Source organism: Acinonyx jubatus, chromosome A1 (genome assembly GCF_027475565.1).
Source record: "Acinonyx jubatus isolate Ajub_Pintada_27869175 chromosome A1, VMU_Ajub_asm_v1.0, whole genome shotgun sequence".
In the NCBI taxonomy this organism is placed as follows: domain Eukaryota; kingdom Metazoa; phylum Chordata; class Mammalia; order Carnivora; family Felidae; genus Acinonyx; species Acinonyx jubatus.
Window position 1 is genome coordinate 86,979,872 of NC_069380.1, and position 16,246 is coordinate 86,996,117.

The window sequence follows — 16,246 nt, forward strand, 5'->3', positions numbered from 1 at the left end:
TCAGCTCTGGCCCCTGGCCTGATGTGGACATGAACAGGTGGGGGCCCCTGGGGGATCCGAGCCTCGTGCAGTGGCTCTCTGCCAGCATGAGATGTTCCTCGTGGCCTCCAGGCTGGATTCCAGCCAGGTGAGCTGTGGTGTCTAAGTTGGCCTTGGCCAGAGGCAGGAGAGGCCAGGCCCAAGAGAGGCACCCTGATTTTCAGGCTCTGTCTCAGCTGGCAAGCCTTGAATTGAGGTGGTCTTTCTTGCCTCCCAGCCAGGCCAGGCTGCTGGAAAACCCCGTGACTGGGCCATGATGGGGACCTCCAGGAATGTTCACTGAGTGAAGTGTACTGTGGATATTTGGGGACATGTGGGGCTTACAGTTGACCTGGGGGAAGACCCACGGCACCACTGATTTGTGTGAGGTCTTCCCGCTGTACCGCACATTCCCGGAGGCAGGCAGGCCTTCCCCACCCCTCTGCACCCCTTCTGTCTGTCTGCAGTCTGCCCTGCCCCAGGACTCAGGGCCGCCTCTTTTCCTTGGTGGCCATCCCTCTTCCTTGTCCTGGACTTCCGGCCTGTGGAGGCCACAGCAGAGGCCCCCGGGGTCCCTGAGGCATGCTCCTCTGTCATGGCCTTCAGACATCTCCCCTCCCAGAGGACCACCGCCAATCCAGCCCCTGTGCCTCGCCAACCCATTGCCAAAAATCCAGTACAATCCAGGCTCATTTAGTTCTTCTTCTTTTTTTTTTGTTTGTTTTTTACTTTCCCCATGGTTCGAAACTCACAAGCTATGACTAAAATAGTTTCTTTCATAGAAAGAAAAGGAAACCGACAACAACAACAACACATCTGTTTGTCTAGCTCCAGTGTATGGTGGATATAGCAGCATCGGAAATAAAATTAAAATCAAAAATGCACAATTCAAGGCAGAGGGAGGTTGTGTCCCCAGAGGTGTGCCGGGCACCTTGCCTGGGTGCGGGCCCTCAGGGCCAGGGGCTGGGGCACATTTCACAGTGGCAGAGGCTGGGTGGGGACAGGTCTCCTGATGGGAGGTCCCTGTGGGCAGTGGCCAAGGGTCCATCAGCCTCTGGTTCCCAGGCAGGGCAGATGAGTCAGGGGGAGGCTCCAGAACAATGGCCAGTGGCAGCCAGGTCAGGCACACAGCAGCAGGAGCTGGGGTCAGTCCTGGCCATGGCGGGGGCGGGGGGGGGGGCGGGCAAAGGGAGGGAAGACCACCCTTCTGGGGGCTGTGGGTCCTTTGCCTGCAGCATGGGTGTGGACCCATCCTCCTCAAAACTCCCAAACAATGCAGCCCAAATCCAAGTGAGCATCTGAGGCAGGGTATGGAGTCTGGCAGGGCAGGGCCTGGACAGCAGCAGAGATGAGTTGCTGGGGCAGTCTGGCCCCCTTCCTGCCTTCCTCTTACAAGGGCAGTGGACCAGGGAGGTGCAGGGAGGTCCAGAAGCTCAGAGGGAGACAGGGTGGGGCTGGAAGTTTCCAGTTCCAGCTTTGCTCCTCTCCGGTGGATGTGAGATGTGAGGACAGGGAGGATGGTGGGCCAGGCAGTCTGCATAGTAGAGGTCCCAGCTCATCAGGTCTGACTGCAGCCTGGGTTCCTGGGAAGATGGCCCGGGGGCGGTCTGAGGCAGGAGCACATAGCAGCCAGGGCACAGCTAGGCCTCGGGGGCCAGGCCCCTCTGCTACAGGACTCCTTGTCTTTTCCCCAGTTCTTGGGGCTCAGCAGGGTGAGCGTCTTCCCGGTAGGTTCCTGGTTGCGAGCTGTGGCAGATGCCAGGGTGAGGGAGGGGTGTCACAAGACCTCCAGTCGCCTGAATTGTTGCAGAGCACCAGACTTGGAGGGTGGACTCCAGGGCCCATAGGAAGGGGTGGGAGGGCCGGATGCCACCCCACGGGGTCCCCGCGGCTAGTTCTGCCCTGAGAAGCTGCTCCTCTCTCGGGCGAGGTGTAGCGGAACCTTACAGGTAGGCCGGTGGGGAGGAGGGGGGCAGCACGGGAGCCCCGCCCCCAGAGATGACCCCTCCCCACCCGGTAGCTCCACCCACGGACCCCGCCCTTCCAGGGGTAGCTCCACCCTGCCCCGTCCCCATCCAGGAAGCCCGCACCTGTGTAGGAGAACCCCACTCCACTCAGGAACCTCACCCTTGCCCTACCACAGGTTACCCTGATCCCATCCAGGGGAGTCCTAGTCCTGGGGCCCCGCCTCCCGAGAGAAGCCCCGCCCCATCGAAGGAAGAAACCAGAACCAGTCGAAGGACTCCGCCCCTATCCAGGGATCCCTATTTCCGCCCTTCTAGGGAGGAGCCCACCCCCATCCAGGAGCCCCACTCGGAGGCCCGCCCCCAGAGAGGAGCCCTGCCCCATTCAGGGAGAAAATCTGCACTTGTAGGGTGGCCCAGTCCCCTCCCAGGGAGCCTCATTTCCGCCCTACTAGGGACGGGGCGGGGAAGGTCCGGCACCCATCCACGAGCCCTAGTTGGGAGCCCTGCCCTATCCAGATTGGAGCCCCGCCCCCGCCCTATCAGGGAAGAAGCCCGCCTCCATTCAGAACTCTCAGTTGGGGCCCACCCCTATCCAGGCAGGAGTCCTCCCGATTCAGGAGCCCAATCCCCACCCCCAACACCCTATCCAGGGAGGAGACCGCCCCCAGAGAGGAGCCCGCCCCCGACCTATCCGGGGAGGCGTCCTCCCCCATCCGGGACGCCCAGATGGGAGCCCCGCCCCCAGACAGGAGCCCCGCCCCCGCCCTATCCAGGGAGCAGCCCGCCCCCTGCAGGAGCCGCACGCGGGGCGGGCGCGCTACTTGCAGGTGTGCACGTCGTAGACACGCGAGCACTCCTGGCAGCTCACATAGCAACACCAGTGGAAGACGCAGTGGCACTTCTCGCGGCGCCGCTCGGTGCGCGCGTTGTGGCCGCGGCCGCAGCACAGCAGGTCGCAGCCGTCGATGCCGTGCGAGCTCACGTTGCAGGTGCGGTCGCGGGTACCGAATGAGCCGGTCTCGGGGTTGGGCTCGCAGAAGTTGGGCGAGGCCTCGTAGTAGACTAGGTCGCGGTCCGTGGGCACCTTGAAGTAGGTGTAGCGCGGCCGCAGGGTCTCCACCCACCCGCGCGACTCGCGGTGCTTCTCCACCACCATCTCCGAGGCGCTGTCGTACTTGTCTTTGAGGAAGTCGCCAATGGCGCGGAAGTCGGGCTGCGACCACCAGCAGGTCTTCACCTCGCAGCTGCCCGACAGCCCGTGACATTTGCACTTGAGGTGCATGTGGCTGGCGATGGCCTGCAGGAGCGCGCCAATGAGGGGCATCAGGGCCCGCCCAGTGCAGCTAGTATGTGCTGGGGGCGAGGGGGGCTCTCCCTCCCTTCCCCGGGGCTGTGCTCTTGGCCTGTGGTCCCCCTGCCCCATGTTCTCCTGGCAAACTCAGTGCAACCTGTCTGTTCCATAAAGTCCCCTCTCCATGCGTCACCAGTGCCACCTCTTGAGCCAATGCCTCCCCTGGCTGACCCAAGATCACCGGAGGGCACCTCCGGTGCCTGACAGCTTCACCTCTCTCCTTGGCTGTGTCTTATGACTGGGGGAGGGAGGGAGGGAAGGGACGGAGAGTAATGATCAGGTTCAGGCATGCAGGAGGGAGGACATTAATTCTGACCTGGAGAACCCAAAACCGCAGCCCAGAGGACATGTACATGGCCTGGTGGCAAAGCTGGGGGCTGAACTGAGCGCGGATAATGGGGGTGGCTTGAGCAGAGCCCCTTCGGGGCCCAGAAAACTGGATTTATGGGGCTGTAAGGGAATAGGAAGAGGAGGGAGGTAGTGCAGGGGGACAAGGCTGGGGGATCTTGGGGTCTTGAGGAATGTGTTTCTTTCCTTCTCTCTTTTTATTTTTATTAAAAAATTTTTAAGTGTATTTATTTATTTTGAGAGACAGAGAGAACGAACAGGGCAGGGGCAGAGAGAGGGAGAGAGAGATCCCAAGCTGGCTCCACATTGTCAGTGTACAGCCCCATGTGGGGCTCGAACTCACCAACCATGAGATTATGACCTGAGCCAAAACCAAGAGTTGCTTACTTAACCTACTGAACCACCCAGGTGCCCCTCTTTCCTTCTCTCTTTGAGGGAAGGGATGGGATTGGGGGTGAAGGGGCCTGTGACTTAATCCAAACTAAGGTTGCACTGCCCACTGTGGTGGGCACCTGCCACCTGTGAGCCCTTGAGATGTGGCCAGTCCACAGTGTGGTGTGCTGTATATACAAACCAGATGCTGGCTTGCACAGAGTCCCCAGGCTTCATGCAAGAAAAGTACATAAAATATCCCCTTCACTATTTTAATATTGATTGTGACCATTATGGCACTGATAACACGTTGGCTGATATACTGGCCTTAATAAAATTTCATGGTAAAACTAATGCCACTTGCTTCCTCTTTAAATGTGGCTACTAGAAAATGCATAAGTATGTATGTGAGTCCCATCATACTCCTGTTGGACAGTGTAAGGTGGGCTCTGTGTCCATACGTGAGTCCTGTTATACTCCTGTTGGACAGTGTAGGGTGGGCTCTGTGTCCATATGTGAGTCCCATTATACTCCTGCTGGACAGTGTAAGGTGGGCTCTGTGTCTGTACATGAGTCCCGTTATATTCCTGTTGGGCAGTGTAAGGTGAGCTCTGTGTCCAGATGCTGCCTGCACCCCATCCCCCTCACCTACACTTCCCTCTCATACTGGCCCTTTCCAGGGGTATCTGTAATGACTGCATCCCTCCTCTCAGTTAATTTCTGTCTCATCTCCATTTTCTTCTTTTCTCCAGAGACCTCTTCAGTCTCTTTAATTTTACTTTTGTCAAAGTTATACATGCATATACTTTAAAGAGACCAAGAGTTCCTGAGACTTGCTCCCACGACCATGCACACACAGCACCTGACTGACCGGCCAAGGCAACAACGTGTGCATCTTGCATCTCTAATAGAATGTTTGCTTGCTACTCCTTGAGTTTGGGGGGTTCGGCAATGTCTCCCCTCTCACCATGGAGGGTGGGAAGTCAGCTCTTTATCATCAACCCAAACATGCCAATGCACATCTCCCCAGCCCTCTCCACCCCAAAAAACTAAAGCAGAATCCAGTTACATGGATATCGAGTGCTGATGCTATTGGAACTGTGTTCAATGTCATACCCAGCTGAGCCCTGTTATAGGGCATGATTACTTTTTCTTTCCTACAAAACTTTCTTGTTGCTTTTTTTAATGTACTTATCACGGATTCAGACTCAGACTTTCCCCAAACTGTGTAAATATTCTCTTCAAGATATTCAAACATATCATGTATTTTAAGATTTCAGCTTCTCGGAGACATCTCTTTGAGAGACCTTCTGGTAAATTTTGTGAAATGTGCATGTCTGAAAACACAGTTTTTCTACTTGAAAAGTTGACAGGATGGTTTAGCTGGGTATAAAATTCTTGGTTTACAATATTATTTCCCTTCCGAACTCTGAAAGCAGCACTCCATTTTTATTCCAGCTTCCATTGTTCTTCTTGGAAATTCCGATGCCATTTTGATTCCCAATCCTTTGCATGAAACCCAAGGCTTGGAGGGCTTCTCTGTCATGGGCTGTGAACTTCATAACGCTAGGTCTTGGTATGGGTCTCTTCTTTCATATGCCAGTCACTTATTTGGGCTGTTTGGTCTGAAACTTGTGATCTTCAGTCCTGAGAACCTTCCTGCCTTCTTTGCTGATTTCTTCTTCATGTTCACCATTGACTGTCTCTGACAGAACCTCCATATTCTCCATTCTTTCCTATTTTCCATCTCTTTGTTATTTTCTTCTACTTTATAGAAGGGTGTCTCAAGTATCTGCCAACCTTTCTGCTGGGAGATTTGTTTCTGCTATCCTACTTTCAATTTCTAGTGGCATTTTTTCCTTCTCTGAATATTCTTTTAATTTAACATCCTGTTCCAATTTTATGGGACAGTATTTTATATCTCTGGGTATAGTGTTTTTTTTTTAACTCTTTTCTTTCTTTTTTAAAACAGTGTTTATTTATTTATTAGGAGAAAGAGAGAGAGAGTGCAAGTGAGGGAGGGGCAGAGAGAGAGGGAGAGAGAGAATGCCAAGCAGGCTCCATGTTCAGTGTAGAGGCTGACTCAGGGCTCAATCCCACAACATGATCCTGAGATCATGACCTGAGCCAAAGTCAAGAGTCAGACACTTAACCGACTGAGCCACCCAGGTGTCCCTAAAATTGTTTCAATTTTTTTTTAATTTTTAAAATATAAAAACAGGGAGGGGGACAAAACATAAGAGACTCTTAAATATGGAGAATAAATAGAGGGTTACTTGAGGGGTTGTGGGGAGGGATGGGCTAAATGGGTAAGGGGCATTAAGGAATCTACTCCTGAAATCACTGTTGCACTACATGCTAACTAACTTGGATGTAAATTAAAAAAAATAAGTTAAATAGAAAATATATAATCTTCTCACCCAACATGGAGCTCGGACTCATGACCCTGAGATCAAGAGTTGCATGCTTTACCGACTGAGCCAGCCAGGTGCCTGAAATAGTGGTAGTTTTGAAGTTTTCATCTCTCTTTACAATGTCTCTTTCCCATAAGTTTTGTTTTTGTTTGTTTTGGTCTTTAACTTTGTGGTTACAGGAGGCCTTCCTCAGATGTCCTGTGATCCTTGGATGTCTGCTCATATTTAAAAGCAGGATACCAGGGGCCCCTAGGTGGCTTAGTTGGTTAAGCACCTGATTTGGCTCAAGTCATGATCACAGCTTGTGTGTTCAAGCCCTGTGTTGGGCTCTGTGCTGACAGCTCAGAGCCTGGAGCCTGCTTTGGATTTTTTGTCTCCCTCTTTCTCTGCCCTCCCCCACTCATGCTCTGTCTCTCTCTTTCTCAAAAATAAATAGACATTAAAAAATAAAATAAATAAAAGCAGGACACTAAACATCTTGTTGGAAGCTCATGTGCTTGGTGGAGACTTGTCAGCATGGGCCCTCACTACAGTGTGACCTGGCTGTGACCATGGGGGAGTCCCAGGTAGGTATCTTTAAGTCTCCTTTTGGGTTGGTCCAATTCCCAGGGGAGAATCTTCGACTCCTGTCTGGAGGGTCAAGCTTCACCGTGGCATATGGAGACTAGGAAGAGAAATGCATGTGTAGATGGGGACTACTTTCACTTGGGAAACCAGGCTGTGCTTGGTGTCCCTCAGTCCAGACACACTGTGCTTTGCCCTTTTCAGAGACTACATACCCAGACTTCTGCCATTGTAAAGGATGGGTGTTTCCTGGATGTAAGGAGATGGACAGAAAACCTGGTGGGTTCCGAATTGCTTTTAAAATAGATGATCAATCCATTTCCTGTTTTTAGACCCAGTATTTGTCTATACTTTTCAAGACACCTGTTACTAGTAGTTCCTGGGTTGGCTGTCAGAGTTCTCCTCTACTGGTTTAGGATTCTGCTTTCTCCTAAGACCCAGTTATTCATGGATCTGCTTCTCAGTTTGCAAACTCTGGCTGCCATTGTTAGGTACTGCTTTCCACGTTTTCAGGAGTTATCATGAATTTATATGTTATGGCATTCATTTGTTATCATTTTAGTGGGGTTCTGGGAGGTCGCAGAGGTAAATGCTTATGTTCACTTTGTTGTCTTTCACTGGGATTTCTCATACATCTTTCACTTCTACAATTGTGATGTGATGTTTCCTAAATATATTCTATGCTTTTTATAGTTTCCAGTTCTCTGCTGAAACATTCAGACTCGCATTTTGGCTTTGTAAGCCTAAATAAGCATGTATATTTTTTCACAATCTGTGTCTCGTAATTGTAGTATCTGGAGTCCCTGTGGACTCATTTCTGTGATTTTTGCTGATGATCACTCATTCTGTCACCAGCTCATGTGATAGGTTATCTTTGATTATGTGCTGGACACTGTGGTTGAAAAATTATTTGTAGTAACATTTTTTAAACATTGAATAAGGTTATCATCCTCCAAAGAGGATTTGTCTGCCTTTTTCCAGGTGCATGGGAAAACCAGCAATTTGGAATCACCATAATTTGTTCTCAGATCTTGGGATTTTTCTAGCCTGCACATGTGTACAAGGGCTGGGCTACTTCTGGTTTTCCTTTAGTCCTCAGGATCCCAGGCTAAACTGAGGAGTGATGTCCTAGAGATAGCACCCTTGATGAGCCCCTTTGGGGCTCAGTCGATTAAGTGTCTGAGTCTTGATCTTGGGTCAGGTCATGATCTCATGGTTTCTGGGATTGAGCCCCATGTTGGGCTCTGCGCTGACAGCATGGAGCCTGCTTGGGATTCTATCTCTCCCTCTCCTTCTGCCCCTCCCCCACACACTCTCTCTGTCTCTTTCTCTCAAAGAAAATAAACTTAAAAAAAAAAGAAAGAAAAAAGAAATCTTTGCCTACTCCAAGGTCACAGAGATGTTCTTTCATGTTTTCTTCCTAACATTTTTGTTTCATTTTGTTTTACCTTTTGCATTTGGGTTTGTAATTGGCTTTCTATATGGTGCGAAGTAGGAGTCAGGTTAATTTTTTCCACCATATTGTTATCCAATTCGCTGAGCACCATTTATTGAAAAGAGACTATTTTTTTGTCTGCACTGGACTCATTGTCCTTGGGATAAGTCAGGGGACTGTATACTGGTGGGCTTCCTATGCTTTTAACAGGGCACTTTCACATCTGACAGTGTGCTTTGTGTCCAACACGAAGATGAGTCACTCATCTTGTTTTCTGTTGCTGGCAGGTGAAGCCGCTGGTTCCAAGGCCAGCACCATCTTTGTGCTGATCAATCTGCTGGAGCCCTCCATGTCCCCACATGGATCCCCTCGCATTGGCGGTCAGTCCTTTGGGCCCAGTCCTTTCGAACAGGGCTTACAGAGCCCTTCACGGCTTGGTCCCTGTTTCTCTGTCCCTCCTCTGCTTTTCGTGTTCTGTTCTTCCAGACAACCTCACTTGCAGTCCTGTCCTCCACTGTAGGCTGCCTGAGGCTCTCCTGGCCTCCCCCCAACCTAGATAACTGCTGGTTACTTTGCACATCTCCTCTCAATGCTACTGCCAGCAGGAGGCTTTTTCTGAGATGCCAGCCTGGAGTGTGGCCCCTCTGCAGTGCCTGAGTCACCTTGAGAATGTGCATTTCCTTATCACAGAACTTCCCCACGCTGTGCTGTAGTGGCCTCGCTGTCTTCCTCCCTGGACTTGTGGGCATTCCTGCAGGGCAGACCCTTATCCCCCCTGCCTTCCAGTGGCCTTAACTGCACCGGGCTGTTTCAGATGGCCTTGCCACCCCAGTCAGCCCTCCCACAATACTCCCAACAAACCACACCCTGCAGGGAACCAGGTCACACATCCTGCCCAGAAAGCTTCTATTTCTCTGGGGCCTCAGGAATGTGGCCAGAGGGGTTTCCCAGTGCACCCCCCAGACCCCACAGGCCCATGGTAGGATGCCTCCCCACTCTACCCCCAGGATGCACTGGGCCTGGATGGATGACCCCCTGTGCACCCCAGAGTGTGCAGGGTCATGGTCACAGCCACTGCCCCATGCTCCCCCGGGACGAGCCAGGGGCTGTCAACATACCTGGCGTCCAGCCTCATTGTTGTGGCGGTTCATTGCAGAGCGGGCATCTGGCCGGTTCTCCCGTGCGTCTGCAAACTCCCGAGACACCATGCCACCGAACTCGATGTCCTCACTGCAGCCGCCCCACTTCCAGCCCTCACCCGGGGAGCCCTGGTGGCGGCTGCTGCAGCCACAGATGGTGGCGGAGCCCTCAGCACAGGAGCGCGTCACGGCAAAGGCCACGCCGGCAGAGGCAATGGCATGCACAAAGGCGGACTCCCGGGTGGCTGTGGAGAGAGGCAACAGGGTGGGCAGGACCTGGCAGGGCTGGGGTGGTGAAGCTGAGCCCTGGGCATCACCGCCCCTTTCAGGGCAGGGCTCTGGGCACCTGGGGTGGACTTGGCGCTGGAGGCCAGGCAGGGCTGCAGGGGAGAGGGGTGCCCTGTGCATAGGACAGGAGGGTGGGTATTGGGAAAAAGTACTTGGAGGGCCTACGGGCCCCAGGAGAGATGCTGGACATCACTCCCCGCGAAGAGCCACAGGGACCCCTGTAATATGAAGGTCAGATCAGAGCCAGTGCTGGAGAGGATGTGCAGAATCTGAGCCCTGTGCACTGCTGGGGAACTTGGTGCTGCATCTAGGAAAGCAGTTTGATGGCTTCTTGCAACCCTATGCATACCAGGTGACCAGGCCACTCAGCTGGGTATTCACCCCTTGAGGAAATGAGGTGGTCACAGAGACCAGGGAGCAAACATCATGGCTACTTTATTTGTAATAGCCTCAACCTGGAAGCTTCCAAATGTCCATCAACAGGTGAATGGACAGAAAACTGTGGCACCAAATCAGTAAGTCCGGGGACATGATGCACCACACGGTGACTTGTCAGCAATACCGTGTTGTGTGCTTGAAACTTGCTAAGAGGTCTTACATGTTCCGGTCACAAGAGAAACAACTGTAACCAGGCTGTGCGTGATGCGTAGTCACCAGACAATCATTTTGGTGATCGTTTTGCAGTATATACTATACACGTGCATGTGGGGGTGGGCCTGACCTGGCCTTCCATGCCGGGCATGGGGCGTGTGCCCTGCTGTGTCCCCGCATCCATCCTGGGCAGCAGGCCTGGACGGTGCTGGGGCTCCCAATGGCTCCTGTCACGGTCACGGGGATGCTGCTGCCTCCTGACCCACATCAGTGCCCAGGGGACTTTGGTCCTGGGAGGGGGTTGGGCAGGGAGGCTTCACCCTGGGAGGGGGATGGGCAGATGGGGGGCTTTGTCCTGGGAGGGGGATGGGCAGGGGGGTTTCGTCCCAGGAGGGGGATGGGTGGGGGGACTTTACCCTGGGAGGGGGATGGGCGGGGGGGGGACTTTGGTCCTGGGAGGGGGATGGTGGGGGCTTCACCCTGGGGAACCAGCAGAGGCTGTAGGCTACCCCTCACTCTTCCTCAGGCTTGCCTGCCCCAAAGCCCAGGCAGGTGGAGGCAGGGAAGCAGTGAGGGTTCCAGCCAGGAGCATGCACACACTGAGACTCACTCAGCACCCAGCACACCTGTCACTGAAAATCCCACATTTATTCATCTGGCACTGCCCCCCCTTCCCTGTGAGTCCAGCTTTCAGCATCAGCCAGCTGCACCATCAGAGGCTCCTGGTTGGAACCTGCACTCCCAGCCTGCAGCTTCCCCCATCCACATGCATGTGCCACACATGTTGCACACACACACACACACACACACACGCACATGCACACGCATGCACAACCATGCAGGCAAACACACATGCACATACGTATGCACACACGGGCTGTGCCTGGTCCCTTTGGAGTTCCTGGCCTTATGTCCTTGCTTCACCTGCACACGGGCCTCCCCCACACTCAGCCCTCGTCCTTCCCTCAGGCTATTTCCACTGCTCCTCTGGTCACGTGCACCTGCCCTGTCCCTTGTCTGCTCTTCAGGGTACGGGCTTGCAGTCCCGGTGCAGTCGGTGCCTGGCCCAGGAAGCTCTCTCTTCAGTCCTCTCCCCAGCATGCAAGCTCCCTGGGGTGGGGGGCTGTGTTTCGTTCATTTTTGGTTTCCAATTCCTGTAGATGGTGGGTGGGGAGCGAGGCCCGGTCTAAGCAGAGGGCCGGGCTCTGGGATGGACGGGGAGGCCCAGCAGGGCCAGAGCCTACCCTGGACAGGCCTGTGCCATGAGACTGGATCTCCACCCCTGCCCACTCAGCATCCTTCCCTGCCCCTTTTCCCGACGGCCAGCCAGCGGCCACCTCCCCCAGATGCTTGATGCCTTGGCCTCACTTTGCTTCCATAATACGGCCAGCAGTTCTCGAGCAGGCATGGAGTGGCCTTCTATGGGCCCAAGGCACGGTGAATAAAGGCCAGTGCCCTGGTTGTAGACCCCCTGCCCTTCTGTCCCTGCACTCCAGCGGAGCCACGCCTTTGTTTTGCCTTCCCTGAGGGTGGGCTTGGCTCCTTGTGTCCTCACCCCTCCAGAACCCAGGCCTGGGGCTGCTCCTGCCCTCCAGGCAGGGCATGTGGGCTGCTGGGCCAGGCAGGTGTTTCCTAGGTATTCCTGGATCTCAGTGCACACAGCCGGGTGCCTTCCGCCCTCTTGCTGCTTCCAGCTGGCTGAGGGCCCCCGGTGGCCCTTCTCCAGCCCCTGGGTACCAACTCCTGCCCAGGGGGCCAGAACTGCTCCTCCTGGAGAACGTGCCTCCCCTCCTCTGAGATAAGCAGAGAGCCAGCGAGCCTGGGGCCTTGCACCTTCCTTGAACAAGGGTGTGGCCGCTTAACAGGCTCAGGCAGAGGGGCCAGGAGGGGCCAGGTCACCAGACACACTCGAGGGGAAGGGCATGCTCAGGGCAGGGGGAGGGGTCTCCCTTGAACTTGGAGGAAGAATTCAGTCCTGCCCTGCTCTCTCACCAGCTGGCTGTGTGACCCAGCCCTGGCCTCCCTCCCCTGTGGGCCTCAATCTCCCCTACCCAGTAAGGAAGGGGCTCATCACACATGAGGTCCTGAAGGCTGACGCTACCTTGTAGCCTGCCTCCAACTTGTTCATGAGGAAAGGAAGCCTCTAAGGAGAGGCCACAAGACCATGGGAGCACAAGACCACAAGAAAACCATGAGAGCTTGTTCTGGCAAAGAGAGTCTGCTTAGAAACAGAAGTCACAGCCTCCAAGCACTTTAGGATGGCCGTGCCCTGACTTTGCAGACGCCTGGCCCACCCCACCTTACCTGAGGGGTTGGGGCTGCGGGGACCACAACAGCGGACAGGTGGCTGACGCAATGTGCCTCCTGAGAAGATGCTCCAGGGACACCATGGAGGCCTTCTCAGCAAAGAATCAGGAAACGTCAAATAGACGCAAGAGGCCTGATCTGGTTCCTCCTAGTCTTGTGGGCACGAAGGGCCAGGGCCAGGCTTACCCAGGATCCCAGATGGGTGGGAGAATGGGAGAAACATGGGAGTGTAGTTATCATGGACGGATCTTTGTGCTGATGGATGCAGCTGGCTTTGTTAGCACTGGGGATGTCTGGGAGCGGACATGGACCCTGAACATCACTCTTGCCACATTTCTGTATGTCTACAATTCTTTCTAAAGAAAAAGTTAAAAGACATGCTGAGGTCATGGAGAAGGAAGACCCCCAGCATGTCCAGGTGACACCTCACAGTAGCAGGGACATCTGACCCAGGGGTGTGGGATTAGGCTTCACTGGGGCAGGAATCACAGGGCATGCCGGAAAGTGTGTGTGTGTGTGTGTGTGTGTGTGTGTTGGATAGAGAGCCCATTGCTTTTATCAGATTTCCACAGGTCATGAGCCTACTGGCTGGAGTAGGAGGAGGTAGGACAGGGCTCCCCTGAGGCTGTGCGTGGGGAGGACACAGTGAGGACTCCGACCAGGGTCTGGAGCCCTGGCAGCCACCCCAGTCACAGGAAAGTTCTTAGCCACTGACAGCTGCTTTGTCAGATGTTTCTGCTTCTGTTTACACAACAGAGGCAGCTAGGGAGTGGAAGGGGAGCCATCACACCGTGGGAAGGGAATCACATCTTTGGAATGAGATTGGAGACACCTCCATCATGTCACTGTCACTGGCAATGGGCTGCAGCAGGTCAAGAGAAGAAGAGGGGGCATAGGCCCCTGGGAGGGAAGCCAAAGGGCCGATGCTGCCAGTTTGCCAAGTCCCTGGGACAGAGCCTGCATGAGCCTTTGGAGCTGCTCAGGACTGCCCTGCTGGCCCCAGGATTCTTCTTCACACCCGTGAGATGGGCTCTGCCTCCCTGGGTCTCAGAACTTCAGGACTATACCCATCTTGCTTCCAGACTCGGATTTCACAGGCTTGTCAAACACCAGAGATCATTTGAGGACTGAATTAGGACTGCCAAGGCTTGTTGCTTTTCCATGAGAGTATAAGATATGTGAAAAATGACTATCATAATTTTGGAGGTGAGGTCAGGGTTGGAAAAAGGAAGAAGAAAGGGAATTTAGTGGCAGAGTCATTCTGTGAGTTAAGCATCCTCCATGCGGAAAACCATCTTTGCCAGAAATTTGCCATTGTTTCATTACTAATTAGTTACGGAGTTCATGCAAAGTATCAATGATCTATTCTTCCTTCCATTCATCTACCATCTATCCATTTATCCATCCATCCATTCATCCATCCATCCATCCATCCATCTGTCCATCCATCCACTATCCATGTATCCATCCACCATCCATTTATCCATCCATCCACCCATCCACCATCAATTTATCCATCAAACCATCCACCCATCCATTTATCCATCCATCCATCCATCCATCCATTTATCCATTCTTCCACCCATCCACTATCCATGTATCCATCCACCATCCATTTATCTATCCATCCACCCATCCACCATCAATTTATCCATCCATCCCTCCATCCATCCACCATCAATTTATCCATCAAACCATCCATCCATCCATCCATCTGACATCCATCCATCCATCCAACCATCTATTCACCCATCCAGCATCCATGTATACATACATCAAAACATCCATCCATCCATCACCATCCATTTATTCATCCACCCACCATCAATTTATTCATCAAATCATCCATCCATCCATCCATCTATCCACCATCCTTCCATCCATCCATCCATCCAACCAGCCAGCAAGCCATTTACCCCTCCAGGATCTGAGAGTCTATAAGAAGTTACACACTAGGCTCAGAACTAGGAATATGAGGTGAGTAAGATGTAAGGTGCCCATTCTCAAGAACCATGGTAAGAAATCTGTAAGATAGTGATTGCTGCTCTCTCTGATGAGATTTCTAACAGCCCAGGCTTTTTAAATTTCAAGGAATTACCCATCTAATCATTAATTAAGTAGAAGCTGGATGACCCACTATCAAGTGGAAGGAATCCCTGCATTGGCAAGGCAGAGGGTGAACCAGGGGAATCCTGCCTTTAGTGAGAGACTCTACTGTTGTGGATCAGGTTCTTTGCTTTGGGCTGTGCTAAGTCACCTGCCATTGGGATCTTACAGTTTATGAGGAATAGAATAGAGGAAACAATGACACACAGTGGCAGTGTGAACTCTGGGGCAGGCTTGGGATGGATGGATGGGTAGATTAACTGGTGAGTGAGTGGCTGGCTGCCTGGCTGGATGAATGGGTGGGTGGGTAGATGGGTAGTAGAAGGATGGATGGATGGATAGATGGGTAGATGAGTGGATGGATGGATGGATGGACGATGGATGGTGGAGAGATGAATATTAGAAGGATGGATGGGTGAGTGGGTGGGTGGGTGGATGGGTGGATGGATGGATGGAGGGTGGTGGGTAATGAGTGCGTAGATGGTTGGATGGATGGATGGATGGGTATGTGGATGGATGAGTGGGTGGTGATATATATTGGATGGATGATGTATGGGTGGATGGATGGATAGATGGGTGGATGGAAGGATGGTGAATGAATGGATGGATGGTGGATGGATGGATGTATGGATGGATGGATTTATGGATGGGTGGATGGATATAGACAGATGGATGGTTAATGTCTGGGGCAGCTGAGGGAGTCCCATGTGGTGAGAGGTGGGTGTCTACCAGAGGGCAGGGAGAGATGTCCAACTGGCTCCATCACAGCTAGGTCAGTGGGGCACTAGGTGTCACCTGTGAGATCGGCTTCGGCAGTTACTTTGCTTCCCTGGGTTTCAGAACTTTAGAACTAGGCACCTAAACAAATTCTTGCTTCCAGATTTGGGTTCCATGGGCTTGTCAAGTATCAGAGATCATTTGAGGACTGAATCAGGATTGCCAAGTGTTGTTACTTTTACTATTTCATGAGAGGATAAGACAAGCTTAACTATCATAATTTCAGGAAAGAACATTTAACAGAAAAAAAGGGGTGATTTTTCAGAGTACTTTATATTGAAGAAAGTTCATCTTGCACATTTCACCATGTAGCTAGCAGTTAGCAACCGTTAATTGAGCATTGACTGTGTTTTAAGTGGACAAGAAGGCTGCAGCCTCTGTTCTGGAGCTGACCTTCCTGTGGGGAGGTCCCCTTGGGGGGCTGTTTCACCAGGGACCAACAGGCCACCCTGCCTTGACTCTGGCAAATCCTTTTATTGGGGATGAGAGAACCGGCTCAGGCAGGGGGAGGGGCACTCCTCTTTGCCCGCTGCTATCACAGGTTCTGCAGGCCCCTTCAGCCCAAGCAT

The 16,246-nt window shown here is 53.0% G+C and overlaps 1 protein-coding gene across 1 annotated transcript in view; it reads right to left on the reverse strand.

Annotated features, from left to right (window-relative positions):
• Positions 1-730: 730 nt before the first annotated feature.
• The window catches only part of WNT3A (Wnt family member 3A), a 43,238-nt gene continuing 27,722 nt past the window's right edge, over positions 731-16,246 (reverse strand). The window contains exons 3-4 of the mRNA XM_027050650.2: positions 9,588-9,853; positions 731-3,282 (exon numbers count right to left, since the gene is read on the reverse strand). Of these exons, the coding sequence (XP_026906451.1) occupies positions 2,803-3,282; positions 9,588-9,853 (746 nt within the window). The 3' untranslated portion in view covers positions 731-2,802. The remainder of the gene's footprint in view (positions 3,283-9,587; positions 9,854-16,246) is intronic.